This window comes from Hibiscus syriacus, unplaced genomic scaffold (genome assembly GCF_006381635.1).
Source record: "Hibiscus syriacus cultivar Baekdansim isolate YM2019G1 unplaced genomic scaffold, ASM638163v2 tig00116962_pilon, whole genome shotgun sequence".
Classification (NCBI taxonomy): Eukaryota; Viridiplantae; Streptophyta; class Magnoliopsida; order Malvales; family Malvaceae; genus Hibiscus; species Hibiscus syriacus.
The window spans coordinates 6,641,478-6,653,971 of record NW_024063488.1 but is presented as its reverse complement, the minus strand read 5'-3'; the positions used below and the strand labels follow the sequence as shown (position 1 = coordinate 6,653,971).

The 12,494-nt window shown below is 34.9% G+C and overlaps 1 protein-coding gene across 1 annotated transcript; it reads right to left on the bottom strand.

The window, feature by feature from the left end:
* Positions 1–11,494: 11,494 nt before the first annotated feature.
* Positions 11,495–11,887, bottom strand: LOC120190386. The gene has a single exon (XM_039193475.1). The coding sequence runs from the start codon at positions 11,839–11,841 to the stop codon at positions 11,503–11,505; it is 339 nt and encodes a 112-aa protein (XP_039049406.1). The 5' UTR covers positions 11,842–11,887; the 3' UTR covers positions 11,495–11,502.
* Positions 11,888–12,494: the final 607 nt, after the last annotated feature.

The window sequence follows — 12,494 nt, the reverse complement described above, 5'->3', positions numbered from 1 at the left end:
GGTACAATAGGTAATACCTCTTCCATACAAATTAAGAATGTTTATATGTGAATGGATTAAAGCATAATCTATTGAGTATTAGTCAATTATGCGATAAAGGATTCAATGTCTTATTTGAAATTAATGGTTGTAAAGTCATTGACATTGCATCTAATCGGATTATGCTTGTTGGTCATAGAATAGGAAACATTTACATGGTGCATTTAGATTCTATTGATATGACTAATTTATGCCTAGTTGCTAAGGATGAGCATGATAGTTGGTTATGGCATAGGAGACTAGGTCATGCTAGTATGAGTGTTTTGCAACGGTTAATTCAAGAAGACTTAGTAAGAGGGTTGCCTAAGCTTAAATTTGATAATGATAAAATCTGTTATGCATGTGCTAAAGGAAAACAAAAGCGAGTTTCTTTTAAATCTATTAATGATGTATCAACTAGTAGAGTATTACAATTGATCCATTTAGATCTTTTTGGGCCAACTAGAACTACTAGCTTGGGAGGAAAACAATATGCATTTGTCTTGGTAGATGACTTTTCTAGATATACTTGGGTTCTATTCTTAAGTACAAAAGATGAAGCATTAGAAAATTTCATCACTTTTTCAAAAATAATCCAAAATGAAAAAGGTTACTCTATCACTAGTGTTAGAAGTGATCATGGAACTGAATTTGAAAATCTTGGATTTATTGAGTTTTGTAATTCTAATGGTATTAGCCATAATTTTTCAGCACCTAGAACCCCTCAACAAAATGGAGTTGTTGAGAGGAAAAATCGAACTTTAGAAGAAATGGCTAGAACCATGCTTTGTGAAAATAATTTGCCAAAATATTTTTGGGCGGAAGCCACAAATACCGCTTGTTATGTTGTAAATCGAGTAATGATTAGGCCAATTTTAAAGAAAACTCCATATGAAATTCTCAAAAATAAAAAGCCTAACATTAGTGATTTTCATCCTTTTGGATGTAAATGTTTTGTTTTAAACAACGGTAAAGAAAACCTTGGCAAATTTGATGCTAAAAGTGATGAATGAATTTTTCTGGGTTATTCTTTAAATTCTAAAGCCTATCGTGTATTTAATAAAAGAACTTTAGTTGTAGAAGAGTCTATACATGTTGTTTTTTATGATAATCCCCTTCCGAGGAAGGATTCTTGTGTGAATGATGATGTAGGTGTTATAAATACAAATGACGTTAGACATGACGTTGGAGAATCATCATCAAAGGAAGAAACAAAAGATGAGGAAACTCATGATCCCCTCGAGAATCCAACCAGTGAAGAAAGGGAAGTATCTTTTTCAAGAGAGTACAACTTTGTCAAGGATGGTGAAATTATAGGTGATCCATCCAAAGGGGTAACTACTCGATCTTCTCTTAGAAATGTTTGTAACTATGTTGCATTTATTTCATGCATAGAGCCTAAGAACATCAAAGAAGCATTAAAAGATGAACATTGGATTATGGCTATGCAAGAAGAATTAAATCAATTTGAGAGAAGTAAAGTATGGACATTAGTTGAAAGGCCTAGTAATAAATCTACTGTAGGTACTAGATGGGTTTTTAGAAATAAGCTTGATGAAAGTGGTAATATAGTGAGAAACAAGGCTAGACTTGTTGCTCAAGGGTATACTCAAGAAGAGGGCATAGACTATGATGAAACATACGCTCCCGTAGCTAGGATGGAAGCAATTAGAATGTTATTAGCATTTGCATGTTTTCATGAATTTAAACTATATCAAATGGATGTTAAAAGTGCATTTTTAAATGGTTTTATAAAAGAATAAGTGTTTATGGAACAACCTCCAGGTTTTGAAGATTCAAAATTTCTGGATCATGTTTTAAAATTGACAAAAGCTCTTTATGGTTTAAAACAAGCTCCTAGAGCTTGGTATGAAAGATTGTCAAATTTTTTAATTGAAAAAGGTTTTTCAAAAGGAAAGGTTGACACTACATTGTTTTTAAAGAGAAAAGGTAAAGATTTATTAGTAGCTCAAATTTATGTTGACGATATAATATTTGGTTCTACTAATGATGTTCTTTGCCAAGAATTTTCTAAGCTAATGCAGAGTGAGTTCGAGATGAGCATGATGGGGGAGCTCTCATTTTTCTTGGGACTCTAAATCAAGCAAAGAAAATATGGCATCTTCATTAATCAAGCTAAGTACATCAAAGATATGCTCAAGAAGTTTGGATTGGAAAATGGGAAACCTCATGACACTCCAATGAGCTCTTCTACAAAGCTTGACTTAGATGAAGGAGGTAAATGTGTGGATGTTAAATTATATAGATCCATGATTGGCTCATGCTTTATCTAACCGCAAGTAACCGGATATTATGTTTAGTGTTTGCTTGTGTGCTAGGTTTCAATCATGTCCTAAGGAATCACATTTACTAGCTGTTAAGAGAATCTTTAGATACCTTAAGGACACTCCTAGTTTAGGACTTTGGTATCCTAGAGACTCTAGCTTTAGCTTGCATGCCTTTTCTGATGCGGATTATGGAGGATGCAAATTAGATAGGAAAAGCACCTCCGGTACTTGTCAATTCCTTGGAAATATGTTGATTTCTTGGTTTTCAAAGAAGCAAAATTGTGTTGCATTATCTACCACTGAAGCGGAATACATTTTAGCCGGTAGTTGTTGTGCACAAGTTTTATGGATGAAACAACAACTTTTTGATTATGGAATTGAAGTAGGTACCATTCCTATCAAGTGTGACAATACTAGTGCTATTTGTCTCACTAAAAATTCCATCCAACACTCTAGAACTAAGCACATTGAAATAAGACATCACTTCATTAGAGAGCATGTCTAAGGAAGATGTAGTTCTAGAATATGTGATACTTTGCATCAATTAGCGGATATCTTTACAAAACCCTTAGACAAGGAAAGGTTTTGGACACTTAGAAGAGAATTAGGTTTAACTGACCTATCTTCACTTAGTGTTTAAAATAATTTAGCACTTTTAATAAATACTGAAAAATGCTTATAATAATAATTTTTGATTGCATTCTTGCTATTAGTTAGGGGGAGTTTATGATTCTTAGTGAAAATTAATTTTATGTTCAAATAATGTTTAAAGATTAATTTAATTGATTGAACATAATTAATTTTTGATATATGAGTTGCCATTACCATTAGAGCCAAATTATTTAGCATTTAAGTGTTTAAAACGGATTTTGACATTTTGTGCTTCATGCACCGATGCATTTAACAATGCATCGATGCATCCTTGAATATGCATCGATGCATAAGACCATGCACCAATGCATCCGTCGGGTTTTAGGTTAAAATGCTTCATCTTCTTCATTTTTCTCAAAACCTAAAACACTAAACACACGGCCGTTCGTCCCCCTCTTCCTCAAATCTCTATTTTTGCTCAAAATCTTCGGGAAAACATCGGATTCTTCAAGTTTTTCATCCTACAAACCTGCTACAATCATTAAATCGCACAAAACATCTCCACATTCCCCTCAATCCGATTTTTTCAAGGTATTTTTTTTTACAAAAACTCTATTTTATTAATTTTTGAACTTATGACTAGTTTAGATTAGTTATAGTTTAAAATAATTATCGGGCATTGGTTATATGATGATTCTAAACTAGTTTCTACAACGAATTTCATCAAAAACGCATAATTTTTCAAAATTATTTGGAAATTTCGAATTTAAAAAAAAATTATTATTATTATTTCGAAAGTTAATGATACTTTTGATTCAATTATGTTAGTTTCATGAAAACTATGTGTATTATGATATTAATTTTAAATAGTTTTCAAAACTTTGCCCATTAGGACTTTGTTAGAGAACCTTGAATTATTGAGGACTCATTTGAGTTTTGGGATTAATTGTTGTGTATACATGTGTTTTAAAATTGCAGGTGATATTCCTTTTCAAATTTCCCTTACCATGTCAAATCCTAAACGCCCTAGGTCATCCTCTAGTCGGTCTCACCAAAACAGTCCTCCCGTTCCTCAACATCCTAATCCCGTTCCTCCTTAACCTAATCCTGATCCTCAAGCTCCTAATGGCTTATTGAGTGTTTGTTTCAATATGCCAGAGCGTCGTAGAAACGAACTTTATAATAGATACATTGAGTCTTTCCAATCCTATCGAATTCGGGAAGAACGTATTCCCTCGCTTCAAGCCATGAACAAAATTGAATTTGAATACCTCCCGACTCTTAGAAGGTGGAAGTTTGATAAACTCTTTTCTCTTCAACCCATCGTTTTTCATCAACTTGTCCGTATTTTTTATTCAAATGCGGTATGCATTCAAAATGAAACCCAATGTGGAACCATCGGTATTAGATCCTACCTTTTAGGACAATACATTGTGGTTGATTTCACAACCATTGCTACTCATTTCGGATTAGATGATAATGGTGCTTTTGATGAAAAAGAGAATGTGAATTATCCCTATATCCCTCATGCGAGTGTCAGTTCTCTTCAAACTCATCACGACCGTTTTCTTCACTTCATTATTTCTTGGTGGTTTAGACCATCGGCTGGTCGTTACTCCACTCTTCGTAATAGGGATTTGTGGTGGATGTATTGCATTAAAAATAAAATCAAAAAAAATCTTCCACAAATTATATTCAGCCAATTAGTAGACATCGTTAATATTGTCCCTTCCAAACATGTTGAAACCTTAGCCTACGGTTGTCTACTTAGTAACCTGTTTATCAAACTTGGTTTAAACATTTCTCTCGACACTCCTATCCCTCTCCAAAATCAAATCAACCTCACATCTTTGAAGAAAGCAGATTGGATTCAGGATGAGCGAACCGGTCTTTGGGTCTTTCGACCCAATAAGCCAACTCCGGGAGCTAGTTCTTCTCGAGCTGATCCTAGTTCTTCTCGTGCTCCTCCTCCTCCTCCAGCTCCTGACGCTGACGATGATCCAGAGCTTCAAAGGCTCATGCGAGATATTGACGAGGAAGTACATGATGTTGAGCCTGCACCGGAACCAGCTCGGCAAGATGATCAAACGCCACCTTATTTTCGATCTTTTCTAGAGTCGTTTGATCTGCGTTTTTCCTCCATTGAGTCTACGATTTCTGAGTTTCAGAGGGAGATGCGTGATCGTATAGATGCTCTGACTCTTGAAGTTCGAGCTCATTATCCTCCTCCTCCCGATCCTCCGATGGAGTAGACTTGCTTGTCATGTTTTCTTGTTTTAAAACTTGGATTGATTTTGATTTTTGTGCTTTGTTTGGTACTTTGAACTTGATTAGTTGTTGGATGTTTGTTTGAGGATGCTTGAACTTATTATATATATTTGGTTTGACATTTTAACGTTTTCTGTTTATTAATTTTGCATCATTAGAAATTTATGACCAAATTATGTCATTTCACATTTTATTATGAATATTGTTTATGAAAACTAATGGCTAATCTCTCTTTTGATTGTGATCTTAGCAGCTTCTAATTGTTTTATATGACCAATTATTAAATCAATTGGCTAATGTTTTTTCAGAATTCTTGTTTAAAACGTTTTATAGAGTCTTTTTGATTTAACAAAAAGGGGGAGAAGATTTAAGATGTACTATAGTAAGGGGGAGTAAGTTTTTCAAAATCAATTTCAAAAATAATTTCTTAAACAAATCTTAAAATTACTCAAATGTTTTGTTATATCAAAAAGGGGGAGATTGTTGAAAACATTTTTGATATTTCGATATAACAAATTAAGTTAAATGAATTTTTAAGATTTTACAAATGATTTTACAAATTTATATTCGATTCAATTAACCGAATATCAAATTATTACTCCAAGTTTTTCAAGGCCAATTTTAATCCTTACTAAATGTGTAAAATTGTGATTTGTACTTAAACTATTTTTGAAACAATTTTCACAAAGTATTTTGAACCAAAAACAAGCCTTAAATCAATTATTCAAAGGCATGCACCGATGCATCTGTCCATGCATCGATGCATCGATAAATTAATTGAACATCGAATGCATTCCATACACCGATGCACTCTCTATGCATCGATGCACTCTGAATATTTTTAAAACATCGAATGCATTTGATGCATCGATGCACAAGCCATGCATCGATGCACCAAGCTATTTTTCAAACATCGAATGCATTTCATGCATCGATGCACACTTGGTGCACCGATGCATCAAGTGTTCCAACGGTCCAAATATTTGAATTTTACACTGATGCACCGATGCATCCTCCATTATGCATCGATGCATGAGACGCTCCACCCAGAAAATTAATTGTTTTCACACAATAACGGCTCTATTGACTCCACTAATTATCACCAACGTTCAGAATTGATTCAAGGAGTATTTAAACAAGTTTAGAAGCCATTGATCAACAACAAGAAACATCAAGCAACTAGAATCAAGAGAGAATCAAAGATAAAGCATCAAACCTCAAGTTTGAGCATTTTAAGCCTATTCTTCATTCAATATTCATTTTACTTTCAAGAACACTTTTGTACTCAATTGTATTCATCTTTGAGTGTTCTTTTCTTTGTTCTGGAATTGTGCAAACAATCAACCTTGTGAGGATTTCCTTGTAAGTTTGCAAATTTGTATTGTTCTCTTTGGGAGAGAGTTTTCTCAAGAATTTGGGGTATAATTCTTGAGGGTTTGTAAGGTTACTCTTTGTCCTCAAAAGAAAGACAAATTAGTGAATTTGTGGAAAATCCTTAGTGTGGATAGCTAATGTAGTGGACGTAGACTTTGGTTGAGAAAGTCGAACCACTCTAAATCGGTGTGCAAATCTTTTCAATTTTCTGCAAAAGCTTCCACAGAAATTTTTATTGCCAATTCACCCCCCTCTTGGCCGATTCCGTCAATCGATTAACTCAACAGATTTGCTAGATGAGTTGAATGGGACTGTCTTCTTTTTAAAAATTGATTTGAGGTCTGGATATTGGCAGATTAGAATTAAGGAGGAAGATATTCATAAAACTGCTTTTAGGACTCATCAAGGACACTATGAGTTTAAAGTAATGCCTTTTGGTCTACAAATGCTCCAGCTACTTTTCAAGCTTTGATGAATGATTTGTTTGGAGCATATTTAAGGAAGTTTGTTCTTGCATTTTTTGATGATATATTGATTTACAGTCCTAGCTTGGCAGAGCATAAACAACACCTAAGAACTGTGTTGGAGGTTTTATTGAAAAATATGTTATATGCTAAAAGGAGTAAGTGTTTCTTTGGACAGCAGCAAGTGGAATATTTAGGACACTTAATATCAGCTGAGGGAGTGGCAACAGATCCTAACAAAGTTAAAGCTATGCAACAGTGGCCTTTGTCTAAGAATCTGAAAGCTTTAAGAGGATTTTTGGGATTAACTGGATACTACAGGAAATTCATAAGAGGATATGGAGAACTGAGTAAGACCTTAACTAATATGTTGAAAAAGGATGGGTTTTGTTGGTCTGAAGAAGCCATAACAGCTTTTGAAAAGCTCAAGAAAGTTATGTGTAATGCTCCAGTGTTGGCTTTGCCTAATTTTGACCAGAAATTTTTTTTAGAAACTGATGCTAGTTCTAAAGGGATTTGAGCTGTTCTTTCTCAAGCAGGGATAGCCTATTTGAGTAAAGCTTTGGGGCCTAAGCATGCATATCTTTCAATTTATGAGAAAGAGTATTTAGCCATTTTGATGGCAGTTTCTTATTGGCGGTATTATTTGGAGAGTGGTTCGTTTGTCATTAAAACAGACCATGAGTCCTTAAAACATTTACTTGATCAGAATTTAATTATAACTATCCAGAAGAAGGGACTTACAAAGTTATTGGGGTTGGATTATATTATTCAGTATAGAAAGGGTAAGTCTAATAAAGCTGCAGATGCACTATCTAGACAGCTACTGGATTCTGGTGAACTTATTCAAATGGGAGTTACTGTTATAACTCCTACTTGGGTACAAGATATTGAAAAAAGTTATGAGGAAGATGTTATAGCCCAAGAGAAACTTCCTATTATGGTTATTAAGCCAGATGAGCTACAAGACTGGAAATTATTAAAAAGAGTATTATATTTCAAAAATAGAATTTATGTGGGCAGAAAAGGGGATTTGAGGCAGAATATAATTGTGGCTATGCATGACTTACCACAAGGAGGTCACTCAGATATTCAAGCTACTTATCAAAAAATTAAGTCTTATTTTTTTTGGCCAATGATGAAAATGCAAATTCAAGAGCATATACAGCAGTGTGATGTGTGTCAAAGGACTAAAATAGAACATATTTCTAAGCCAGGGTTGTTACAGCCTATTGCAGTCCCAAACAATGCTTGGGAAGTGATTACAATGGACTTTATTGAGGGTTTGCCATCTTAAAAAAATATAATTGTATTTTGGTGGTGATTGATAAATTCACTAAATATGCTCATTTTATGCCACTATCTCATCCCTATACAGTAGTGGAAGTTGCTAGAGTTTATCTTGATCAGGTTTACAAGTTACATGGTCCTCCTAAGGTGGCTATTTCTGATAGGGACAAGTCTTTTACTAGTCTGTTTTGGCAGGAATTAATGAAGCAATTGGGTTCAACTACATTATTTAGTACTGCCTATCATCCTTAGACAGATGGCCAGACAGAGAGGTTGAATCAGTGTTTGGAACAATATTTGAGGTGTATGTGTTTCTTGAAACCAAAGACTTAGTCTAAATGGTTAGCTCAGGTTGAATGGTGATACAACACTAATTACCACTCTGCTCTATAAATGACACCATTTGAAGCTTTATATGGGTATAAAGCTCCTAATGTGACATGGACTACAGATTCTAGGGTGGAGGCAGTGCAGAATGTCATGCAAAATAGGGAGCAGTTAAATTCATTACTACGAGAGCAATTACTTAAAGCTACTAACAGAATGAAGCAGATAAGTGATAAACATCGAACAAACAGGGAGTTTCAAATTGGGGATGAAGTTTACCTGAAGCTCCAACCATACAAACAAACATCACTGGCCCTAATAAGAAACTTGAAGCTTGCTGATCGTTATTTTGGACCCTACAAGAAAAAAGACAGAATTGGTCAAGTTGCTTATAAACTTGATTTGCCAGCAAATTCGAAGATACATCCAGTTTTCCATGTGAGTTTACTTAAGAAGAAATTCGGGAAAAAAAGACTTATCTCGATCAATCATCCAGAGGTCGCGTCGGATGGACAACTGAAGATTTACCCATCCCTCATTTTGGATCAGCGAGTGATTACAAGACAGAATCGAGTAGTCATTCAATTGCTCATTCAGTTGACAAATATGGGAGCAATAGAAGCAACTAGGGAAGATTATACCGTATTGAGACAACAATTTCCTCAGTTTGATCCTTGGGGACAAGAATCGTCTAGAGAAGGGGGTATTGTTATGATGACAGGAAAGTTAGGGTTTGATCGTGTTAATTTAGGGGAAATGATGAAGGGAAGAATTGGGAAGCAACATCAGAAATTAGGGAAGGATCGAAGGAATTTAGGGATTGACATGGGGGCTAGGGATTGAGTTCCTATCTGAGGAATTGGGAATTGAAGTAAAAATGAAATGAAGTGTAAGAGACGGGTTGAAGACTTAGGCTGGGGAAGGTTAGTGGGCTTACTGTGACTTAAACCAATATAAGTTACAGGTGGGCCTAGACGTGGGCTTGAATGGTTATTATAATTTAGGAGAGAAGTTTGGAGGGTGAGTCAGCTTAGGACGGTTATTTTGTTAGATTTGTTATGACAGCTGGTACGATATATATATAATTTGTACCAATCCTTTAAGGGTTATCTTATGGATGAAGAACATTTTCTGTATCTAAGTCTTTCTAATTCTGAAATCTCTAATTTCTTCTATTTCTCATCCTAATTCATAGCAGTTATACATTTATAGATTGTAGAGTTGCATGAAATGGGTCGAAACTCTTTAAGCTTCTCAGGATTTTGGTATTTTGTGACAAGGTCAATGGAAGAATGCAGGAAACATGTTGGATGTTCTGAAGAAATATTGGATGGCAACAGTCACACTATACACAACAATAATCCAAGAAGCCTTGAAGAACCCTGCAGTAAAATCATCAGGCGGTACTATTTGGACTACTGGAGAGGGTCATGACCCCAAATCATCCAAAACCTCATGAAACTCCCCAGAATCGGTTGAACTTGTTTGAGATTCTGAGAACCAGTTAAGTCAGAGATTTCACAATGAGAAGCTATGACATTATACTCCCTTGCAAGTAACCATGTTCTATTTCCAATAATTTGACTAAGCGGATCCAACTGATTCCACATAATTCTTCTTTCAATTACATATCCTCTTACAGAGATTATATAGTTGATGTAAATAAAATGTGACCACAAATTATGTGAATGAGATTAGATTCGTTCACTAGATAAATGATAATTTACATCATGATATATATATATATATATATAATGAAATTTAAGACGGAAAAAATAGTTAATTAAGGTGAACAGATAAACCTGGTTGAGGAACATATGGTTCAAATTTAGTAAAAATAGAGATAGAATCAAGAGGTATTGAAGAAACAATAAAATGAGGGACCATATCATAAATAATAAAATTACTTAATTAAAGATCAAAATGATATTATTTTATTTTTTTATTATTAAAGCTTTACAAATTTAAAATCAAATTCAGTTCAAAATTTTACCACAATAACTCAAAAAAAAAAATTAAAAACGTTACATGGGAAGCCTGAAGCCTAATGACTTGTGAAACCCGACTTTGGCATAGGCTAACGTGGTCCCGTGGTTTTAATAGGTGTGCAGTGCGTGAACAATGATGAGGGCCAAAATAATTAAGTCATCATTTTTTATCGCTATTTTAAATGCATATTCACAGAATCATACGAATCCAGATTCCGATGAGCATTCGAGAACCCAAATAGGCAATATATATATATATACTTAAAACTTTTTTAATAGTACTAATTAGGCCGGGTGGTTGTGGTTGGGTTGACCACAAGCCAATTGGGCACCGCCATGGAGCCAATCAATAATTAAAGTCTAATTGATCAGGACAGTCCAGCATGCTATGAAAAAGAGGGGAAATTGTCTGGTTTTTAGATCTTTGAAACACACTCATTTACCAATAGTTTCAAAGCTTTGAATGTCCCCGCTTGCTTTATGGCCAACACTTCAGTAAATAAGAGAAAACGCTGAAAGTTGAAACCTATGTGAGTAGACTGTCTCAAATCTCAGCTTGGGCCAATCATAATTTGCGCTCGGATCTTTATCATTTCTAAGCACATAGCTGGAATTAGGACCACAATCTGATAAACCCTCACTTTTATTTTGGCGTTCATCAGAAAATTAGAAGCATATCAAGACAAGCACAACTGAATTATAACAGGAATTGCAAACAAAGAAAAACCTCTTTGGAACACCCCTTTAGCCCAGGCATCCAGTTCATTTTAACCTAATAAATTAACCTGCTCGCTACAATATAGTTGCTGAAAGCTCAGGTTTTGGCGTCGAACAAAGAGAGGCAATGCCAAGAAATGAAAGGAAAATATATATACAATATAGCAACATATGTTTTCAAGTGAAGAATGGACGAGGAAGGGTAGCAATGGTGCCATGATGGGTAGCACGGTTAAACAATCGTCGCCATGTCTTCAACTGATTCATAACCTGCTTGTGAACACCGGTTCTTGCTGCCGAAATACTAACCAATGCACTCTTCCTAAGCTTCTTCAATTTCCCCCCGATCTTCACCTTTAGCCTACACAATCTGATTCGTATAAACGATGGTTTTCTTCTACAATCCGCTTGCTCCATCACTTTGCAGATCAAGAACTGAGCTCGTCGATGAATTAACTCCTCTGGGTCTTCCTTATCCACCTTTGAGTACCCATTTGATCTCCTCAGAATCGCCATTTTGTTTTGTTTTGTTTCTCTGTACGGAATTCTACTATAAGAAGGGGAGTTAGAGAGAGCAAGTGAGACTTTAGATTGAAGCCATATTTATAGGGGGGATGTATGCGTCAAAGCAATTGAAGAAGTCATAGGGCGATGAAGCTGTACATGTGAAGCAATATTAATTTCATAAATAAAATAAAATAATAACAATCATAATGGAGAAATATATGTTTTTTCTTCCAAGTAGCTGGCCTTTTCGTAATGTGAAAACCGACCTGACCTGTTCTGCTCTGTTCAGGAAACAGCATGCTACTACTTAATTACCAAGCTTTTAAATGAATGCAGGTTTGTTCAGGTTTCACCAAATCAGGTTTGGTTTGGTTTTATTTTTTTAGTTTAACTTTAAAAACAAGAAATAAATGAATTCGGGAAAATGCATGGACTATGTCGAAGGTTATGTCCCAAGTCAAGTACGTAAAATATATTTAAATGGTTGACAAATTAGAGAATCCAATGAGGTGAATGAATCCATGGCATTTAGACCTAATGGGAACTTGTATGTTTTCCTCTTGCGAATTTAATTACCGTAAGTTCATCACATGGTGATTTCGATTATTTTATATAATTTTAATCGACGACTCTGATCATGATCCTAATTGCATGGGGAAGAG

What these genes read in the sequence shown, in the direction of transcription:
- LOC120190386 (XM_039193475.1), bottom strand. Translation starts at nt 11,841, where the DNA reads ATGGCGATTCTGAGGAGATCAAATGGGTACTCAAAGGTGGATAAGGAA.